We start from the raw sequence: 22,023 nt of genomic DNA, 5'->3' as shown, positions 1-22,023 counted from the left end.
AGACAGTGCTGGGCGGGTTCCCTGGAGTGACTTGGAGCACCCAGCTCAGGTCACTGTCTCAGAACTGGAAAGCCCTCGTGACAGCCCCCACCACAGTTCTTACTTTTAGCTCCAGGGCTGATAAATGTGCTTTTTCCACAGAAGTTTGTAAGTTGCTAAGGTGCAACAGCTGACTTCATGGTCTTGAGAAGTTTCTCATGTAAAAGTAAGGACACTGACTGGTAAACAGTGGGACCCAGAAATTTGGAATCAGGTCATCTGGTTGGGCCCAAAGGAATCAGATTCTTGAACCCCCCGGTTGCTGCAGGCCCCCCCTTGCCAGTGTCTGAGACCACCGGGGATCCCTGCCCTGGAAGCCCTGTGCTGACCTCTCCTGGGGCAGACGCCCTGAAAAGGGTGACTGCTCTTAAGACTTCCACAAGCACCCGCTGCTGTCACTAGACCCAGAAATACCGAGGGTCAAGTCTCGGCGCACTCCGGGGGACAGGTGCTCACTATGACCCGAAGGCAACAGCTTTGACACGAAAAGGGGAAGACTTGCAAACATGTAGTGTCAGAACCCTGGGGAACCTGTGCAGGAGTGGGTCCTCAGGGTGTTAGCCAGTGAGGGCAGATCTCACTGGCTGGGGCCAAGTTCACTGACAGGAGGGCACTTTAGTACTAGATCTAGATGTAACGAGTTAGCTAGTGCAGCCGGGGGTAGTCCTGACAGCTTTTCTAGGTTGGCTGACTGGAATTTGGACTCAACAGTGACCTACAATCCCTAAGGCGGGCGAGAAGCCAGAACTGCCCCAGCATCATCTGGAGAGGGACCTGAAGGCTCGGGAGGCAGGAATGCTGGGTTGTGTTCACCGTGTTCTACCTGCACATCCCCCTCAACCATGCTCCACAAGGCACCTCTTCATTCTTGAAATTCGACTGTACCTGTTACAGTTGCTGGGTGGTTTCTCTCTCCTCATCGGGTGTCTGCAGACTGATGCACACAGCAACCAAAACCCTCTGCTTCGAGACTTCCCACCACTCCCAGGAGGGGCAGCTGCCCAGATCGAAGAACCTCCAGGCCCTGGGAGGTTCTCTGCTCTGCTAGATGAGCAGAGAGTTAGGGGGCCTGGACCCCCATCCTGGTCTGGGGGAGGCTTGAAGGCCCCTTCCAGGGATGCTCAGGGCCCTGACCCCAGCCCATTCTAGCTTTTATTCCATCAATATTTCCCACCTCCTCTGCACTCACTTCCCCCAGCTGGTCCCGTGGGCTCCATTATTCAAACCTGGCAGGGAGGGAATCAGTGCTGGACAGATAATCAACTGCTGCTGCTGCTGCTGCTGCTGCTGAGATGATCGGCAGTCCCCAGCCTGGGTGGGGTGAAGGGTGTCAGGCCAGGCTCGCTGAGGGGCCTTCTGCCCCACCCCAGGAGGTCTGGAATGAGGAGGCCCCCCTGCCTGCCTCCCCAGACAGCTGATGCAGCCTCAACAGCAGGGGCCTCTGGAGGGCAGGGATGTAAACACAGGCAGACACTCTCTCCCATCCCAGGGGGCCGGATGTGAGTGTTCCTGGAGTCACGGTGCAGCTGGAGACAAGGCCGGGGCTGGAGTGAGGGATTCCCGCCCCACTGGGCAGGCAGCCCAGGCACCCAAGGGGACAGAGGAGGTGCAGGGGTCAGCTTAGCTCCAGGGCTCCTGGTTCCCCCACCCATCACCCTTCACTGCCCTCTAGCCTGGCTCATGCTCCACCCACCCCTTCCATCTGCCCCACTCCTGGCAGCTCTGGCTCCCTTCTCTGGCTCCCTTCTCGGCCTCTCCCTGGCTGAGGCTCTGTCCCCCACCCTGCGTCCCTCCACCTGCCTCTCCTCATGTCCCTTTCTACCCTCCCCAACAGGGGCTCCTCTTTTCTCTCACTCGCTGTCTCCATTTCCCTCCTCCTCCGACTCCACTTTCCCATCTCCTCTCCTGGCAGCTCTTTCCTCTTTGCCTCCCCAAGTCCTCTTTGCCTCTCCCTGGCTGTCTCTTCTCTGCACTGTCTATCTCTGCCCGTCTCTCCTCCTCCTCCCCCCCAGCCCCCTTCCCAACCCCCACCCTGACTGGGGGGGAGGGCCGATGACGACACCCCCTACCACTGGCAGGGCCACCCGTGCCCTCTCAGCACATTCACCTCCGCCCCGCCCTCCACCCCCGGCCAGGCGCTGCCACTTTAGGACTCTCTCTGTCCCTGGGCCCTCTGCCCATGGCTCCACCAGCCCTCAGCCTCAGCCTCCCTCGGGCTCTCTCCGGGGCCCCTGGTTCTCCCCTCCCCGGCCTGCTGGCCCCCCGTCAGTCTCTGCAGCCACCCCGGCACCTTTCCCGCTGCCTCACCAGAAAACCAGCCCTAACACGTCAGAGCCCCATCTCTCAGGTTGGCCTCCTGCCCTCCTGCCCTCCTCCCCGTTCCCTCTCCCCTCCTCCCTCAGCCCCGCCCCAGCCCCTCCCGGCCCCTGGGGCCCTCCCAGCCTCTAGCTCCCCTCCCCGCCCCGCCGACCAGCTGGGCTGGAGAACAAGGGCAGTAGCTCCAGGACGAGGGCAGGGGAGGCGGCAGGGAGGGCCGGACCAGAGGCCCAGGGCGCTGGAGCTGGCGGGAGCCGGACCCGGAGGTAAAGACAGAGCAGCGCCTGGGGTGAGGACTTGGGCGGTAGAGGGAGGCTGGTTTCTGGTTTCCACGAAGGTGGAAGGAGGGGACCCTGTGATCCTGACTCCCGGTAAGGGGGATGAACTGGTGGGAGAAGGTTGGAAGGGCGGAGTACCGGTCTCTAGGGTGGGGATGGGGTTGAGGATGAGGAAGAGGCAGCCTCCTGAGTTTCTAGGAAGGTGGAAGGAGCTGGGCTGATGGTGGAAGAGCAGGGTGTTGGAATGGGAGCAGGGATCCACAAGTCCAGGAAGAGGGGAAAGTCCTTGGTGGAGGGCTGGTTTAGGGTCTGGGACTGTGAGAAGCCTTACTGGGGTTGGCAGGGGCTGGAGGGCTCATCCCTGCACCCCAAAGGCCTCTGTGGTTCCTTTGCAGCTCCCACAGCTGCCCCTTCCCTGGGTCGGGTCATGCGCTGCCCCAAGTGCCTCCTCTGCCTGTCAGCACTGCTCACACTCTTGGGCCTCAAAGTGTACATCGAATGGACGTCAGAGCCTCGGCTTAGCAAGGCCTACCCCGGACCCCGCAGCACCCCGCCAGGCCCCACGCCAGCCTGCCCTGAGCCCACCCTGCCGGCTAACCTTTCAGCTCGTCTGGGCCAAACTGGCCCGCTGCCCATGGCTTACTGGAACCAGCAGCAGTGGCGGCTGGGGACCCTGCCCAGCGGGGACAGCACTGAGGCGGGAGACTGCAATGCCTGGGGGGCTGCTGCTGCTGCCGAGATCCCAGACTTCACCTCCTACCCTGAGGACCTCCGCCACTTCTTGCTGTCGGCAGCCTGCCGGAGCTTCCCACGGTGGCTGCCTGGGGGTGGCGGCGGCCAAGTGGCCAGCTGCAAGGATTCTGACGTCCCCTATCTGCTACTGGCCGTCAAGTCGGAACCAGGGCGCTTCGCGGAACGACAGGCCGTGAGGGAGACATGGGGCGGGCCGGCTCCGGGGGTCCGGCTGCTCTTCCTGCTGGGGTCTCCGGAAGGCAAGAGGGGGCCTGACTTAGGCTCCCTGGCGGCCTGGGAGAGCCGCCGCTACAGCGACCTGCTGCTCTGGGACTTCCTCGACGTCCCCTTCAACCAGACGCTCAAAGACCTGCTGCTGCTGGCCTGGCTTGGCCACCACTGCCCCAGTGTGCGTTTTGTCCTGCGAACCCAGGACGACGCCTTCGTACACATCCCTGCCCTGCTGGACCACCTGCGGGCCCTGCCGCCCAGCAGGGCCAGAGTCCTCTATCTGGGCGAGGTCTTCACCCAGGCCAAGCCCCTCCGGAAGCCTGGAGGACCCTTCTACGTGCCTGGGTCCTTCTTCGAAGGCAGCTACCCGGCCTACGCGAGCGGGGGCGGCTATGTCATCGCCGGGCGCCTGGCACCCTGGCTGCTGCAGGCAGCAGCCCGCGTGGCCCCCTTCCCCTTTGACGACGTCTACACAGGCCTGTGCTTCCAAGCCCTGGGCCTGGTGCCCAGGACCCACAAAGGCTTCCTTACGGCCTGGCCAGCGGACCGCACCGCTGACCCCTGTGCCTTCCGCGACCTGCTGCTGGTGCGGCCCCTCAGCCCCCAGGACAGCATCCGGCTCTGGAAACAGCTGCAGGACCCTCAGCTCCAGTGCTGAGCCTCGGCAGGGAGGGGCAGGCAGACCTGGCCTGGGCCTCGGCACCGGCCCTTGGCTCAGCCTCTCCTTCCAGTCCTCGGTGTGAAATGGAGCCTGCTCGAGCCCCTCCTGGGCCTCCCCAGGCCAGAGGCCTCCCCAAGAGGCAACGGACTTTCCGTCTTTGTTTTTTAAAAATACGCTTTCCCTCCTGAGGCCTGGAGTCGCTTGTATCTGAAGGGTACCAGGGGGTTTTACAGAGCAGAACTCATCTGTACCCTGATCTTCACATCAGACACCCTCCCCATCCTTAATGTGCAAGGCCAGCCCCGATGGCCTCCTGGTCACTGTGCTGGACACCAGCCTGTCCCTATTCTATGGGAGACAGGAGCCCATCTCTGTAGGTCCCCCACCCCTACCTGTCTGCTGAAGCTGACCCTCCAGCTTGCAGAAGTTTCCAAGGGAAATAGATAGCTCAACAGCCTAGGCTTCATTTATCTCAAGTGGAGAAGTGGGGGTGGCCCCAAATCAGTCATGCTGGACTCTCCTACCACGTCCCAAACTCCAGGAGACGGAGACCAGAGGTGGCACGGAGCCAAAGGCAGAGAGACAGTTTATTCACTCCCTGCTGACCACCTCACACTCTGAATCCCACAGGCTGAGCTGCCACATCCACCCCCAGCCCAGAAGGGGCTTCCAGTCCTCGAGGGGCCCTGGCCCAGCCCCCGAGAGAAGGCCCTGTAACAAAAGCCGGAGAGGGGGCTGACGAGGCCCCACCAATGTAACAGCCTGTAGGCGCGGGGATGGTGAGCAGGAGCCACCCGGTACTGGCCTGGCCTGAGTATTTTGAGGGGGCTGTGTGTGGAAGGAGTAGCGTCCCTCCAGTCCCCTCTGCCCCTTGGGGTGGTTGAGGCGGGTGGGGCGAGCGGCCTCACTTCTCAAAGTGGTCCAGGGGGTAGTGTTCACCGTAGGTCTGGAGGTGACGGGCCAGAGATTCCTGCTGCTTGCGGAGCTGGGGAGGCATCTCCTGATACACGTCTGAGAAGAGCAGGTTGGGGTTGGGCTTCAGCTTCCGCTCAGCCTGCTCAAAGGCCTCCATCACCTGGGAGACAAAGGGCAATAGGCAGGCAGCCAGCCTCCCACCCAGGAACCTGCCTCTTAACTGTGGGACCTGGGCAAAGCGTTATCCCCTGAGCCAAGTGTTCCCATCTGGACAATGGAGATAACTGTCATAACAGTGGTGACCCTAACATCCCAAATCCCAGCATCTCTACCCTTAGCAGGCCCAGGCACCGCACTGAAGAGTACAGAGTCAGTTCAGCCTCTCAGCAGCCCTAAGAAGCCGGCAGCTCAGAGGTGAGGAAACCAAGGCACAGAGAAGGGGAAGGACGTGCCCAGGATGATGTAGTCAAGGGCAGAGCCAGGAAGCAAGCACTGCCCAACACCAGGGTCTGACCTGCCCACCGTGGACTGCATGCCTCTGGGGTCTGATGTTCAGGGCTAAGGGCTGGGCACCGACTCTGGATGGACCCTTACACTGCACTCAAATTAAATCACCTCTGCCGAGCTTCTGAAGCGGGTACCCCAGTATCCCTTTGCAGAGATGAGGGAGCTGAGGGCAGACAGCGGCCGGGACACAGCAGCACGATGGCAGAGACATCACCGGGGTTACCCCCAAGACCCCCAGCCTCTCCATCCTTCCAGGGTTCTGACGCGCCATCCTGGAACCCAGCCCCAGGGTGGTGGTTTCCCAGAGGGTGGCCCTCCCTTACCTTCCTGCGGGACTGCTTCCTCCAGGCCTTCTCCTGCTCATCATCCCACCAGCCGCGGCCCTGCAGGTAGTGCCTCAGCCGGGAGATGGGGTGGTCCTGCTTATCCCAGTAGTTAACCTCATCCACCGAGCGGTACGCTGAGCTGTCATCGCTGGTGCTGTGGTGCCCGATCCTGGGGGGAGGGAAGGGGTCAGACTGCGGCTCCTCGGATGAAGGTCAGGAGAGAGGGGTGGACTATGGGAGAAGGGGTGGAAATGGAATAAAGGTCAGGAAGGGGCTACACAGTACGGGGCTGTGGGATCAATGTGGGGGAGATACTGAAGATGGCGGCCGTCAAGGCAGGGGGGTGATGGGGGTGGCAGGTACCTGTAGGTCATGGCCTCAATGAGGAAGGGCTGGTTCTCTGCCACGGCCCGCCGCCGGGCCTCCTTTGTGGCATTGTACACGGCAAACACATCGTTGCCGTCCACGCGGATGGACAGGATGCCATATCCAGGGCCTCGAGCCGCTGTGGGGACAGAGGTAGGTCAGGCCTCAGGGCTCAGATGACACAAGAGCAGGGAGTGGGGAGAGAGCAGAGAAAGGCAGGAGAGCAAACAGCTGTGCTCCCAGGGCAGGAGGAGGAGGGGAAGGAAGGACGCAGGCAGGGTGGGGAGCGGCCAGCGGGCCCGTACCGATGCCATCCCCACGGTACTGCTCGTAGGTGGGCGTGGAGATGGCGTAGCCATTGTTCCGGCAGAAGAAGATGATGGGGCACTCAAGTGTGGCAGCGAAGTTGAAGCCAGCGTGGGCGTCCCCCTCACTGGCTGCCCCCTCTCCGAAGTAACAGATGACAACCCTGTTGGCGTTGGCCCGCTTGGCTGCATAGGCCGCCCCCACCGCTGCAGGAGCAGAGACAGGAGCAGAGATAGGCGCGGGTCTCATGCGCACTCAGACCCACATACCCCGGCCCTCCAACCCGGGGCTCCAGGGCTCAGGCTGGCTGTGGCCAGGCTCTGAGGGGAAAGAAGACACCTGAGCTCCTGACTGTCCCCCAAGAAGCTGCTCTACCCAGTCTTCTTCCTTCAGCTGACCCCAGCTCCATCCTTCCAAATGCTCTGGCCAAAGACTTCCGCATCGTTGACTTCTAACTTTGTCATTTCCCACACCTGCTCTACCTTCAAAGTGGAGCCAGAACCTGACCCCTCCTCCCCACCTCCTTCACCTCTCCTCTCCCCGGGGGCCCAGCCCCACCCCTCCCCACCTCCACCTCTAGCCTGTGGCTGTTCCAGAGCAGCCTCCCCACCAGCCCCAACCTACCCAACCTGTTACCCTCAGGGCAGCCAACCTAGGACTTAAAAGGTGAGCCAGGCCGGTCATTCCCCTCCCCTCCCCTGGCTCAGGCTCACTCTGGGTCAAAGTGCCTTCAAAAATCAAAGGCCCAAGACCCCACCTATCTGCACCCTGCCCTGACTGCTCTCCCTCCCTCAGCCCCTCCCTCCACACCTGCTCCTTCGCTCCTCCCTGCACCTCAAACACAGAGCAAGCACCTGCCCCAAGACCCTGCCTGCCCCCCCAACTTCCTGGTCTGTATTTCTGTCACCTGGAGACACCTGTCCCCACCTTCTCCCATCACACACCACTCCCTCAGCTTTATTCTCCCTGTAGACTTTATTGCCCTGACATACTCCATGTGTTACTTCATCCTGTTTATGGTCCTCCCGACCCCCCGCACAGTGTCAGCACCAGGAGGGCTAAGGTTTTTCCTCACCTCTGTTCACTGTGCCTAGAACAGCGCCCAGCACACAGCAAGGACTTCGTACATTGGCCGACTGAGTGACTTAATGGTCACCCAGTTGGAAAGTGAGGGCCAGGCCCCACCTTATAGAAACCTTATGAAATAGAAATCAGCAAAAATGCCCCCTCCTGCCAGAAAGCTGCCGTGCCCACCTCACACCTCAGGCACAAACTGTTCCTTGTCCCCAAACAGAACACACTGGGGTGAATGTGCACAGGTCTTCCGACGTGCTGGGCCCTCTGCTAAGCCCCGCAGACATATCAGCACATGTGTCTGTCCTGGAGCAGACCGACCCTCGATCAAGTGCAGGCTCCAGAGGTGGGGCAGGGAGGTCCGCACCTGTGGTCTCTGCGCCATGTGGCTGCCGCCTGGCCCCAGGCAGGCCTGCTTCGCAAGCTGTGGCCTTTAATAGAAGCCACACCGACGGTGCTAAGCACCTAAGCATCACGGGCTCCCACAGTAAGCTTTAGGGAATTAGACTCTGAGGACAGAGGCAGAGCAGGGCTGGGGTCGAGAACCACACGGTTGACAATGTGAGTCCCTTCTCTTGATCCCTGCCAGCGGACCTTCAGCGAGGGGTCTGGCGCATGCTCAGTTACGCACAGTTGGCTGTGCCTGTGAAACAACAGACCTGGGGCACAAGTGTGGGAAATGGAGAGAGTGATCGTACCCGCTCAGGCCTGCCGAACGGGGTGTGGACGCCGCCACAGCCCTCCGACAGGGACCCCAGACAAGAGGGGTCCTGCAAGCCTATTGTACAGACCAGCACTCTGCCCGTGGCAGCAACTAGGAAGCCCCTGAAGGACAGAGAAGGGCAAGGGCCCGTGCAGGGAAATGCGTCCTCACCCTGAGGGATCTGCGTGGCCAGCGGAGAGGAGATGGTGACGAAGTGGCGCTCCTGGCAGCCATAGTGGACGGGCATCTGGCGTCCCTTGCCCAGGTCGCTCACATTGCCGTAGCACTGGGCCATGAACAGTTCCAGCGGGTAGTCCCGGTACATGAGCACGCCTGAGTGCGGGAGGAGGCTGCCGTTACCATGGCGGGTAATGCAGGAGGCGGGTCAACCCTGTGAGGGTTCCCTGCCAGGCCCTTCCTACCAGGGCTCCCGTTTCCCTCCTGTGCAGGAAGGAAGCCGGACTAGAATCGGGGAAGGCACATCGGATGCTTACAGGGACCAGTGGGTGCAGGAAGCAGGTGGGCAGAGGCAGAAAGCACAGGCCTGGCTCAAGAGGGAGGCTGCTGTTCAAAGCAACTCATTGCTGCCCCGGGAGGCCAGATGGTCCAGTTTTTCAAAAGAAGAAATCCAGCTTGCTGTTTTCTTTTTAGAATGAGAAACTACCTGAGTTTTAAGTGTGTCAACTAATTCATCTACTTAAAAAAATCATCATATGAACCAAAGAAAAGTATGGGCCATGCTCACGACTTCTGGACTAGAGAAGAAATATTCAAACCTGTTCATGGCAGTAAAACCTCTTCTTGAAACAAAACCCCAGTGGACGCCCACCTCATCATCAAAGGAGCCACAAGGTGGCACCTCTCTGACCCGGGCCTTGTGTCACCTGGCTCTGGCACGTAAGGGGGATTGTCAGGGGTTCCCCGCAGCAGCTGCAGTGGGACCTTGGGCAGAGACCTCCGCTCTGCTGCAGGGCTCCGGCACTGGGAACAGCTCCTTGGCACTCAGGAGCTCAGTGAGCGCTCCTGTTCTGAGTGCCCTTGTTCTCCCCACTTCACAGATGGGAGACACAGAGCCAGCAAGGCGAGTAGCTGCCCAGCCAGAAATGGGGCCCGCAGTCTGACTTTCCTCCTTGCCCTGCCTGAGTGCACCCTGCACCTGCCTGGATGCAAGGCCTTCTGAGACCCTTGGTACGGGTTGGCTCACTCCTGTGGAGGTGGCCCCTGAGGGTAGAGCCTGCTGCCCGTGACTCCAGGACCCTTGCTCCAGGCCCTGCTTGGAGCCCTCCCTGGCCAGGCCTTGCCTCCCTGCTGAAGAGCTGTCCCAGGGTGAGAGGCCCTGGTCACAACATTGCCTCTGACTCTTGAGTGCTCATCTTGAGCCAGGCCCTGTGCTGAAGGCTTTCTGTCACCTGCCCCGTGAAGTCCCTCAACTACTGCCTTAGATAAGGAAACCGAATCAAGGACCAGTTAAGCAACTTGCCCAAGATCCTGCAGAACCTAAGAGGAAGGGTCATGGGAAGAGGGAACACCTCAAGTGGTAGAGCACATGCTTAGCATGCGCGAGGTCCTGGGTTCAATCCCCAGTACCTCCATCAAAAAATTAGCTATATAAACGTAGTCACCCCCCCACTGCAAAAAAAATTTTTTTTAATTAAATTAAATTTTAAAAAAAAGAGGAAGGGTCAGATTTGCCTCCCTGGCACTGCCTCAGGGCAGCTCCCTGGCAGGGCCCCCATATCAACAACTGCTCTAGACCCCCACCCTCAGCTCCCCAGGCTCACTCCTTCACCTCCAGTCTCTCCTTATCGCTCATCCATTTTCTTTATCCTTAGTCTTTGACCCTTCCATCCTCTGCTGCATTCACTCAGCAGTTAGCTGCTCCCTGGCCGGGCCCTCCCATTTGTTTCTGCTCTCTGAACGATACAGCATCTCGGGAGAGGCCAGCAGAGCCCTGCACCCTGTGGACAGGGGTCTACAATACGAGCCACGCCTGCAGCTCAGCCTGACCTTGCTGCATGCTCCCAGCAGCCCGACAGTGCATCCTAATCTCTACTTTGGAGATGAGAAGACTGAGGCTAAGAACAGAATTGACTTGCCCAACATCTGAAAATGGTCACCAGCAAGGCATGGAATGGTTAGAGCACAGGCTTTTAACCACAACACCGCCAGGCCTCTGGGGAGGGGAAGCCCCCCAACTCCTGCCCCTGGCTTGGCTCGGCTCTTTCTTGCTCGGAAAGGTCTTCCTCCAGCTCCTCAGGCCTCCCGCTCCTGTAAGAGCACAATGGGTGACTAATGCGGGCCACAACAGGAGGGACTGACTGGGCCTGACCTGCCTCGATGGGGACCACACACCCAAGCCCCTAGCACCTGCTTCACAGCGCCAGGCCAGGGGCAGACGTACCTGCCTCCCGGTATTGGCCGAACACCAGGTCCGTGTTGTCCAGGGCGGCTGCACTCCCCACGTGCGTCCCCTCCTCGCCATAGTTGGTCATGTAGAAAGATATCCGGCCCTGGGGGTGGAGGAGGGCCCAGAGGTCCGGGTTCAGTTAGGCTGGGCAATGACAGAGACACATCCAAACACTGACCAACTTTTGACGACTCTGAATCAACAGATGCTTCCTGAAGGCCGGCTCTGGGCCAGGCCACACTGGCGTTCCTGCTTTCATGGAGAAACTGCCAGGTTGGTTAGAACCAGGGTGATGGGGCTGTGCAGTCGGAGGCTGAAGGGGGACCCGCCCCACCACGGAGAGGCATCAGGGAGCAATGCCTATGCTGAGCAAAGGTGGGGAGGGTGGCAGTTTCTGGCAGAGAGAACAACAAAGGCCAAGAGGCCAGAAGGACAGAGATATAAAGTGGGAGGGGTGGGGAGACGAGGCGGGAAGCACAGGGAACGACACCCAGAGAGTGCAGGGAACCATACGTCTGGACTTTACCCTGAGGATGGGGGTAACCCGCCGATAGCTCTCAGGGGAGCGATGTCTCAGACCTGTCTCTCAGAATGAAAAAAGAAAAAACAAAATAGATTTGTCTCTCAGGCTGCTGTGCGGGGAACAACAGAGGAGACAGGACTGAGTGCGTGAGCCAGGTGGGTGGTGGTGAGAAGGCAGGGAGGGGATGGCTCAGAGTCTGGAGAAACTGAGTTAAGTAGTGCAGGGAGCGGCAGCCCCTGCTGACTGGCTCCACCGGTGCCAGAGCAACTCCCTTCTCCCAAGCCCCCGAATCCCAGAGCCTGGAAGAGCAGGTTCCCAGCCTCCTTCACAGCCAGAGGTGGCCGCAGGACACAGCTCTAGCCAGCTAATTTAGTGGAAGTCTGCTTTTGCTTTCCTGATAAAAGAGACTTGCGGCTGCTGCCGCCCCTTCCCTGCAGCCCTCCTTCCTGCTCTGCACGTGGCAGTGGAGTCTGGACCTGTGGCAGCCACCTTCTGAACATGAGGCAACAAGCACAGGATGAAAGCCAATTCGCCCACGATGGTGAAGCAGAAAGGTAGGAAGTCTGGGTTCCTGATGGTGGTGCTGAGCAGAATGGCTTTCAAACTAAACTTAGGGACAGAGTGAATGAGGGGGAAAGTGATAGCGAGGGGGCAGGAGGGGACACTGTGGATGTCCAATTTGGGCAAATGGGTGGACGGTGGTGCCCTTCACTGCAAAATGGCCTAAGGGAGGAAGAGGAGCAGGTCTGGGAGGAAGGTGCCGCAGTCAAGTCTGGACAGGCTGAATTTGGTGTGGGACACCCAGGGCAAGAAGCCCAGTAGATCTGGGGCTAAGAGGCAAAGTCTGGCTGGAGACCCGGGGGCCTTGGCACAGAGATGGAAGAAGCAGGAACGCATGTAAAGGCAAACGGAGAGAGCCGGGTGGGCACCCGCAGGACACCCTGTGCCCAGGCCTCATGTGTTCCACAGGCCTGCCTGGCTTTCTGTCACAGTCGGGGAAGCACATGAATAACCCTTTCTTCTAAGTAGGGAGCCAATTAAAAATGAACTGACCTCCCAGTGCCAAGTGAGTGGGCAGATGCTGGTGCTGAGGGCCTGGCAGGGGTGCCGAGGTGGGTGTGGGGAGGAGCCTGAGAGGGGCCCCCTGAGGAAACAGGACCTGGGCTGGGGCAGAGGTCACTAGTTGCCGGCCCAGCATCCGATCCCTCTTCCTCATTGCTAACAGATCTCATTCCACCGTAAGCAGCAACTGCCCAGACTAAAAGACTACTTTCTCAGTCTCCCCTGCAGCTGGGAATGACCCACGATACATGTGATGTCATTTGGTGGGACTACCTAGAAAGTTCTACAAATGTGGGTGTGGGGAGATAGCTGGGTGTTGCCATGTCTGACCTTCCACCTTCCTTCCACTTCCTGCCTGGAATGAGACATGATGGAGGGAGCTCCAGCAGCCATTTGGTTCATGAGGAGCCCTGGAGGCTAGAAGCCAGTGCTGGATATCCAGTGACAATGTGGTTGCCACCATACCAGCCCTAGACAACCTTTTTTTGCATCTCTTTTATGCAAGACTAAAAAAACAACAACAACAACAACTATTAATCTGCCTACATGACTGCTTTTATTTTTATTAGGACTGGGAGGGTGGTTGGGCCCCATGCCCTTACTCTCAGTCTCCTGGGAGGGACGGGCTCCATACCTCCATTCCCTTGGTTCCTGGGGATGGGCCTGTGGCCCCGGACTGGCCGGTCGGTCACATGGGTTGGTTTTCAAGGAGAAGTCTGTGACCAGAGCCTGTCCAGTAAACATCAGCCCTGGGCCTTCTGCTGAAAGATTAGGGACCAGACATTCTCTTTCCACTGCTAAGGAGAAAGGACAATAATGGCTAGGCTGATATTCACAATAAGCAGCTAATATTCACTGTGTGCTGGTTAACTTAGCCAGCACACAATGAATATTAGCTACTTATGTGGCCACTGTTCCTAAGGCCATTACATCAATCCTCACAGCAACCCCACGAAGTAGCTTCAGAAAAGAAGCACTGAGAGGGTAAGCAACCTTCCCAAGCCCACAAAGCTAGAGAGGGACAGAATGAGGATATCGATTGCAGTCTTGCTCCAGAGCCGGTACCTTGAACCCTTTCTTTGCTGCCTCTCTGTGAGCCTGGAGCTCCCAGAGACCACTGTGGCTTGAGAATGAAGGAAGCCAAGGCAAAGGAGAGGAGAAAAGACAGAAAAAGAGAAACAGTCTGATAACACCTTCTCAGTCCCCTGGGTCCAGCTGTGCCTGAAACAGGCCCTCTGGACTTGCAGTTATTTGAGTCAACAAATTCCATTCTCTGACACTGCTTTGACGGAATCTCTGTCCGCTGGTATTAACACTGCTGAGTGTACGATCGCAGCGCACTGGACGCGGGCACGCCGGGAGGCACCACAGGCCACGGTTTCTCAAGACTGTGAGCTCCTGAGAGGAGAGGTAGTCAGGTCTTCTCCTGCCTGCCCTCGCCCAGCACAGCGAAGTCCCCAGCCCAGCAGACAGAAGGTTTTCCGTGATTTGGTCCATCCTTCTGCCCTCGGGCAGGCCCGCCCCCCCCCCTCCCTGTCCTCCAGAGCCCCAGGAGAACCTCAAGAACTTGAAGGACTTCAAGACAAGGATCTCCATTCCACCCCCTCCTCCTTGGGAGCTGTCTTTTGGCCCAAACACAGGTAGGTAACCTCAGGTAATCCCAAGCACCCCTCCCCAGCCCGTCCCCACGCACCTGCCTCTGGGACTCATAGAGGATGCGGTCCATGGTGTTGAGCAGCGTCATGCTCTTGTAGAACTTGAGCACCTTCTCCTGGGGCAGCTGCAGATGGAGGCAGACAGACATGGGCCAGGTAGGACCAGAGAGGAGATGGGCAAGGGGCTTGAGTTGGGGGAATGGAGTCAGAGGGAGGTGGCTCTCACGTGGGGATCCTCGCTGGGGTTGATGATCTGGCCCTGCCGGTCCATGACACGGTAGATGGGGATCCCAGAGATGACATTGGGCTGGATGAACTCTAGCTTGTCTATAAACTCCGCTGAGGCCCCTGGGAACTGGGGCTTGTCATCCAGGGACGAGAAGTGCTGCTGCTGCTGCCTCTGGGGGTGCTGGGGAGAGAGGGTGGGGGGCACTCATGTCAGGAGCAGCTCAACTGCACAGCAGTAGGCAGTAAGGCCTGGTGGTTAAGCTGCCACAGCCGCTGTGGTCTCTGGGGCCTGACGCACATGGTTCCCAGCTCTGCCACCTTCCCAGTGTGTGACCTTGGGCAAGTTCCTACTTCTTTGTGTCTCAGCTCCTCACCTGTAAAACTAGGGTGAAAATAACAGTGTCTACTACACAGGGTTGTTGTAAAGATTAATCGATCTAATCAAGTGGCAGGCAACTCAGGAACTGGTAGCCATTATCATGAGAGGCCCCAGCTCTTCACCCTGGCATCCAAGGCTTCTCCAGTCTGACCACAGCTGCACCCTCCTCTCCACCCCCATGGCTACCACAGACACAGAGCGTCCTCGAGTCAGCCAGATGGGCTCTTTACTGACCCCCGTACCCAGAGGGAGGCTGCCCAGCTTACGTCTGTGAGCCCTTAAGAGTCAGCTGTCAGCCTGCCTGGGTTCAAATCCCTTGCTGGGTGACAATGGGAGTGTGACTCCCCTCTTCAAGTCTCCTCCTTCCCATCTGTAAAATGGAGAACACCTCGTGGAAATGTCGTGAGGCTTAGAACCGTTAATATAAAAGGGTGAGCAGGGTATTTGTAAGCAGAGTAAAAGCTTAAAAAATGTGGATTATCGTTTCTACTGCCGCCCGGCTGCTGCCATCTCTATCCTGGGCCAGCCTCCTCCTCCGTCACGTGGCAAACTGCTCCCCACACTTTTATGCCCCACCACTCCAGTCCTTACTCCCTCCAGGAGTCCAGACTGACTCAGTCATCAAATACTTGAGCACCTGCTTCGTCCCAGGTATTGAGTTCTGGAGACCTATGACAGGCAAGACACCTGTCCCTGCCACCCTGCAGGAAAGACAGATGCTGAGCAAGTAAGGACGAGGGGATGAGGGTGATGCGTATTCTCCCAAGAGAAGCCGGGGGGCTAGAGCAGAGTGGAAAGAGGGAAAGTTTCCCCTGAAGAAGTGATGTGAGAACTGGGACCCAAAGGATATCTAGGAGTCAGAGAAAGAGCACGTGAGGCCGGGGAAATAGAACAGATCAAAGGGCAAAAAGTGAGTTCAGCGTGGCTGGAGGAGTCCGTGGGAAGCATCACACCCCCTCGGATCAGAGGCCTGGCGGGGAAGCCTGGCAGACACCTCCACGTGCACCAGGAGGTGAACCAATTCCATTTCTTAGCTCTTGAGCTAGACGGCCTTAGACTGGTCTCAGTGTTGCAACACACCCTTTATTAAGCACTTGGCGGGCGCCAGGCTGAGATCCACGTCCACAACCCTCACCGAGTCCTCGGAGCGTGGCTGTGAGACAGATTATTTACTATTGCCCTTGAAACCGAAGTTCAGGGAGGTAATGTAACCTCCCTGCGCCAGGCCCCAGAAATAAAACAAGTCAGTCAGGACTGAGCTTCAGGGCAGGACTGACATCCAGACCCCCAAAGCCAGCTGCCGTTGCCCACCCGCTAAGCTCAGTCATTCACTTCTAACAGGAGCAAAGGAAGAATGACCGGGTTTGCCACGAGCTGGATCTCACACGCGGCTGCACAGATGTGTTCCCCACCCTCCCTCCTGTAACTGCAGTGAACAAGGCCATCCAAGGTTCCCATGGGGGAACACATGTGCGTTTATCTGCGTTTGCGGCTGTGAGGAAATACAGGAAATTACACTCCCAACGGCAGGGCAGGCCCAGGCCTGACAATGTCATGGAACCAGCCCAACTCCCGCAAACCATGCTTCCCCTTCGTGAGTGCTCACAGGGCCGGACCCACCTAGAAGATCCGTTCATCTCGTGTCCGTTCCCCCACACATCACAAGCTCCAGGAAGGCGAGGAGCATGTCCACGTTGCTTTACAGAGCACTCAACAAGCGATTACTGACTGAACTGGTGAATGAGTGATGAAATTCATCAGCTTGGGTTCCAACTTCTTATCTCACTGCACAGCCCTCTGCAAAACACCTTGTCTCTTTGAACTTCCTCATCTGCAAAAAGGCTGCAGAGGGCTGCCACCAAACGTTCCTAAGATAAGGCACACAGAGGGTTCAGCACAGGCATGGGACGTACTATGTGCTCCAAGACTGGCAAAAGGGAAGAAAAAAACACAAAATCTAGGAAGGTCAGGAAATGGGAAAAAAGGAATTGACTGGCACCTTGGGAAGATGGGGGCAAGAGGCGCCTGGGAGAAGGCCTGACGGCACCTCAGACTGGATTGTAACTCCAGACCAAGGCCCCCAGCAGACACTCCCGAGAGACTGAGGCACAGGGGAGATGCCTGTGGAACCAGATGAGGGCTGCTGTCTGGGCAGGAGCCCTAGGACAGGAGGCCAGGGGCCAGGGTTTGGAACAAACCCCGGGGTCAGGGCAGGACTGTCTGCCTTCAAGGCTGGAAAGCTACTGTCAGGGCACCTCGATGCCCCTGCACCCTGGAGCTGGGCCCCGGCCATGCCCCGTCATCCTGGGCCTATAGAGGTGACGGTGGTACCTACCCTGTTACTGTGCTGATTCCCTGAGCTACCAAAGGCTCAGACAGTGCCTGGCCCTGAGGAAATGCTCCATCATGGGAGTGAGTGGTAAAATGCCTGCAGAGGAAGTATGCATCTCTGCCATTTTTTCTTTTTTTTTTGGGGGGGGTCCTCTCCTGGTGACCAGTGACTGACAATGGCAGAGGCTGCACAGATTTACACAAAGCCTTGAAGCCACATCCCTTCCTACCACACAGGAAACAGGCCTGCTCTGGAAGGCTGGGTCCGGCCCCTCCTCCAGCCGTTCCGTATGGCGCCAGTTAAGGTCACGGACTCTGAGCTGACCACTGCCTCCGGGCCCTGTAACTAAACCCAGAGCCTCAGTTTCCTCACAGGTCAACTGAGGCGGGTGTGAGTATCTATCTCATGGGTGCTCATGAAGAGTCAATGAGCCCATGTGTAGAGGGCTCAGCCCAGTGCCTGGCACATGACGAACACTGGATAAATGAGAGGCTAGCAAGTGCATCTGACAACCGCTGTGGTCAAGCAAGCAGACAGTGGATACCTGCTCTAAGTCGGGCCCTGAACTGAGGGCAGGAGCCGATGGGAGAGGGATGACAAGCCCTGAATACACAAGTTACAACCAAGAGGGGCAATCTCAGAGGAAGCAGGACTGTAGAGGGTTAACATGCAGCAGGGTGGGATGAGGGGCGGGACAGCTAAACAGCCTGGGTTTGAATACAGCTCTGTCCCATTCCATCTCTGTCACCTGGGCAGGAGACAGTGTCCCTGAACCTGCGTCCTCTCATGGAAATAAGAATTTCTACTTCGCAGGCTTGTGGTGAGGCAGGTGCAACGCACCTGCCGTAGCTCTGGGAGGAGGCTGTCACTGCCAGCAGCAGATGCAGCAGGAGGAAAGCCTCATGGAGGAGGGAGGTGAAGCCGAGGCCTGCGGGACAAGCAGTGGTGAGCCAGGCAAAGGCTGGGGGCCAGGAGAACACTTGGGTCCTCGGGAACAACAAGGCTCTGAGGCAAGAGAAGAGACCCTGGCACCCCAATAACAACAGTTAACTACATGCCTCGGCGCCACACGAGGCAGCTGCTCTGTTATGCCCGTGTGCTCGCTGAACCCACCCAGCACCCAGGTGAGGCAGGTGCCATTACCACACCTCTGGAAAAGAGGTGGCCCTAAGGCTCAGAGTGGTTAGGTGACTTGTCCAAGGCCACAGAGCTCATGTGTGGTGACGTGAGCATACAAAGCCAGGCAGCCTGCCTGCTACAGGGAAGCTGGAGAGAAAGGCGGGGTTCTGTCGTGGGAGGCTCTGTGATGCTGCCAGTTAAGCCAGATGAAGCAAGGGCAGCTAAGGCCACCAAACCCGCTCTCTGCAGGCTGAGGCATGCTGCAAGGCTGAGCCCCAGCTCTACCTGCAGCTCAGGAGAGTCAGGGACCTCATCAGCGGCCTCCCCTTCCTGGGGCCTCTGGTGAAGGCGGCCAGGGAGGGGTGGAGATGAAGCAGGCTCTCCCCAGCCTCAGGGAGCCACCAAGGGGATGAAGTGGCCTTTTCCTGCATCAGTCGAGGCCACACCAGATTCACTGTCTCTGGAGAGAAACAGCAGCCCCATTTCTTGAGCCCTTACCGAGCGCATGGTGTATGTGATAAGTGCTTCATAAGAACTGTTTCCTTTACTCCTCACCACATGTTTCTGAGGTCGGTACTGCTGTTGTCCCCGTTTTACAGAGACTGGTGATGGGGTCAGGAAAGCTTCTCTGAGGAAGTGGTCTGTCGGTCGACACCTGAAAGACCAAATCCCTACAGAGGCCTCTGGGTGGGAGGGGCTTGTCCAAGGAAGAGGCAAATGGCCAGTGGGGCTAAAGGACAGGGAAGGAAGGGCACAGGGGCGCTGAGGCCGGTTCTTCCCACCAGCAGCTGATGATACACACTAGGACTAGCCTAAGCAGGAGTTGCAAGACTTGGACCAAAGCCCTATACCTTCTCCTCCAAGCATCTTGAAACTACAGAGAGACTGGGCTTTGGAGTCCAGAGCTCCAAGTTCAGACCTCACCTCTCTGAGACTCAGTTTCCTCCCCTGTAATAGAAGAAAACCACCAGTATATACCGTGCAGGATGGTAGTACTAAATGTAATAACGGTGTGACTTGGCACTATAAATTATGAAGTGCTTCATTAAGACACCGGCCAAAACAACAAGTCTTATACTGTGTAGCACAGGGAACTATATTCAATATCTTGTAACCTACAATGAAGAATATGAAAAGAAGCATACGTATGTATATGTACGACTGAAACATGATGCTGTACACCAGAAACTGACACAACAATGTAAACGGACAATACTTCAATTAAATAAAAAGACACCAATCAAGAAGGAGATGAACCCCTATGGTTTCATACCACAGTACACGCTGGGCACCAACCACCTGGAGATGCCACACCGGGCCCTGGAGCACTAGAGCCCCCGAACAGGCTGCCTGAACAGCTGGGTTGGATCATACAGGCCCAGCTGGAGGAGCTTCCTGACTTCCACCAGAGCACTCACCCCACTTGCTAAGCTCAGGGTAGTAAAGTGACTTGGCCAAGGTCCCACTTGCTTCTCAGGGTGGTGGCTGAGAAACCATCTCAGGACTCCTTGACAATCAAGTTTCCTCCCTCCTCTTCTCCCTGATGACTAAAACTTCAGCTAGCAACTGCAGGGAGAGGGAGACAGAATCAGGCAAATGCCTCCAGGGCAACAGGATAGTGAATAAAAGACATGAAAGGAGGAGCAAGCAGTCAGGAGAGAAATATGGAAACTTCCTCCCAACCCAACCTGCCCCAACAACCCAATTTGTCCACTGTGAAACAGCCTCCCAACCTGCCCCCAAGGCACTCTCTCCCAACTCCACCTTGATTGGCTAAAACTGCACCATCCAATACAGCAGTCACCAACCACCTGCGGCTATTTAAACTCATTAAAAATACATGAAATTAAAACTCCAGTTCCTCAGTCCCATTAGCCATATTTCAAGTGCTCCGCAGCCACGTGTGGCGTGTGGCTACTGTAGTGGACAACAGAGATACAGAACACTCCCATCAACACAAAAAGTTCTATGGGACAGCCCTGGCCTAAAAGCTTCTTTGACTAAAGGCTACTACTCCTTCCCTGCCCTCCTCCAAAAAATCTTTTTTAATCTTAAGGAAAAAAAAAAGTGAGATAATTAAAAACGGAGAATTAAAAACATGGGCTCTGAAAATAGATAAACAAAAAGCAGGGACTGAATAACCTCCTGCTGCCCCTGCCCACCACGCCAAAAAATAACATTTTTAAAAAAGGAAGGGAAGCAAGAGGAAGGGCAGCAAGGAGACTGAGCCAGGACGCAGATTTGATCAGCTATAAATGACCTTCCCCTACTCCCACTCCAGTGCAGCCCACCCCCACCCCAAAGGCCAGTCAGTGAGCTCCAGGGAGACCAGATGTGGAGGATCTGATTGCTCCTCAAACACCTGGCACAGAACAGCCCAAAGGCAGGGGCTGTCCCACCTCCATTTTGCTCCAGCAACCCTTCTGAAATTACCTGCGTCAAGTGACTCCCTTCCTAGGTACCCCTAAACCTCATTCGCAGCCCATCCTCCTCCCCTGCTTCCCTCTCTAGCTACAGCTCTTTCCCACAGGTTCCATCTTCCCTCCTGAATGGTTTGAAGATCAGACGATCAGGCCCAACCCTACAAGATCATGACAGATTTCCCACTAAGGCCCCCACCAATCCAGGCACTCCCAAGGTCACTCCTTTCCTATCCCCCATCTCCAAGGTCAGTTTCTGTCCTTTCCCTCCACCTTTACTTTCAACAGCCGCCAACACTCCTATTGCCTTTGTCACATGCCAGGTTCGCTTCTTTGCACTTGACATATTTAATTTTCACAACACTATGAGGTGACCAAGGTTAGCATTTTACAGAGGAGCAAATTAGGTCCAGAGAGGAGCAGTCCTTTGCCCAAAGCTACAGAGCTGGAAAGTGGCAGGTTAGGGGTATGACCCCACATGGTCTAGCTTCAGAGCCCACCTTCTTAACCACTACTCTCTTCTATGTAAAATTCTAGTTCACAGCTTTTCTGCAGCTCACTGCCTCTCTCCCTCTGAACAGAGCTCCTAACTAAATTTCTGCTTGCCACTTAGCATCAACCTAAAGGGAGCCTGACCCTTTTGACAAGAAACAAGGCATTTCTCAAGTGTTTCTAAGAAATGTGGGCAAAGTGCTCTGTCTAGACCTCTCTCTCTTCTCTTCCCCTCTCATTAATTCAACAAATATTTACTGATTCTCTCCTCTGTATAAACAGACAAGGGCCCTGGCCAGGCATTCCACCTGAGGGCACAGATCAAACGACTTTTTAACCAATTCATTTTAAAATCAGAATTAGAGCAAAGAAACACAACGCACTAAAAAGCCCGTGATGAGGGACCTTCTCTCTTTTCTCCTCTTTGAAGGGGATGTTTCTACCGAGAAGAAAGTCCTTCTCTTACAAACGTAGTTTCACTCTCCAGCCCCTGAGGGAAAAAGTCACATCTTCCTCCTGCGGCCTCACCGGGTGATAGATGGCAACTAATGAGAAGCCCCCTAGCTCTCTCCAATTATCTCCCTCCTTCAGGGTCTACAAAGGACCTGCGGCGCTTTTCCTAAGAAGTGAAAGTTCCTCTCTTGTGTATCCTCTCCAAGTGGTTCTCCCAGCCCTCGTCCCTTCGGTAACAATTCATCCTCCACTCCCTGCAGGGACCCCTACACTCTGAAGACAGCGTTAACGTCCCTATGCCTCCTTGCGGAAAACTCCCCGGTGTCCCAAGTACTCACAGATCTAGCAAGCCCCCGAGCCCCAAGCCTCCGCAGGACCAGGAGGCCGACCTGGCCCAAGCCTCGACTTGGCTCCCAAACCCTCGCCGCAGCAGCTGCCAGCGCCATCTTGACTAACAATCCTTGGGCGACCCGCCCCCTCTCCTCGCGAGACTGGGGAG

The 22,023-nt window shown here is 57.0% G+C and overlaps 2 protein-coding genes across 3 annotated transcripts; one reads left to right on the top strand and one right to left on the bottom strand.

Annotated features, from left to right (window-relative positions):
* The first annotated feature begins 2,516 nt into the window (after positions 1-2,516).
* Positions 2,517-4,702, top strand: B3GNT8 (UDP-GlcNAc:betaGal beta-1,3-N-acetylglucosaminyltransferase 8). Its single transcript, XM_010985244.3, has 2 exons — positions 2,517-2,621; positions 3,029-4,702. The coding sequence occupies exon 2, from the start codon at positions 3,061-3,063 to the stop codon at positions 4,252-4,254; it is 1,194 nt and encodes a 397-aa protein (XP_010983546.3). The 5' UTR covers positions 2,517-2,621; positions 3,029-3,060; the 3' UTR covers positions 4,255-4,702.
* A 124-nt stretch (positions 4,703-4,826) lies between these two features.
* On the bottom strand, positions 4,827-21,995 carry BCKDHA (branched chain keto acid dehydrogenase E1 subunit alpha). Of its 2 annotated transcripts, XM_010985240.3 has the most exons (9): positions 21,863-21,995; positions 14,328-14,510; positions 14,140-14,226; positions 10,856-10,964; positions 8,626-8,787; positions 6,677-6,883; positions 6,369-6,510; positions 6,003-6,174; positions 4,827-5,332 (listed from the first exon to the last, which is right to left on the bottom strand). In XM_010985240.3, exons 1-9 carry the CDS (start codon positions 21,968-21,970, stop codon positions 5,162-5,164), a joined length of 1,341 nt encoding a protein of 446 aa, XP_010983542.2. In that variant the 5' UTR covers positions 21,971-21,995; the 3' UTR covers positions 4,827-5,161. The 2 variants fall into 2 exon arrangements, with proteins under 2 accessions (XP_010983542.2, XP_064345418.1); XM_064489348.1 differs by lacking the exon at positions 6,677-6,883.
* Between the last annotated feature and the right edge of the window lie 28 nt (positions 21,996-22,023).

Source organism: Camelus dromedarius, chromosome 9 (genome assembly GCF_036321535.1).
Source record: "Camelus dromedarius isolate mCamDro1 chromosome 9, mCamDro1.pat, whole genome shotgun sequence".
Lineage (NCBI taxonomy): Eukaryota > Metazoa > Chordata > Mammalia > Artiodactyla > Camelidae > Camelus > Camelus dromedarius.
The sequence above is the reverse complement of the archived record's forward strand: the minus strand, read 5'-3'. Positions and strand labels throughout refer to the sequence as shown.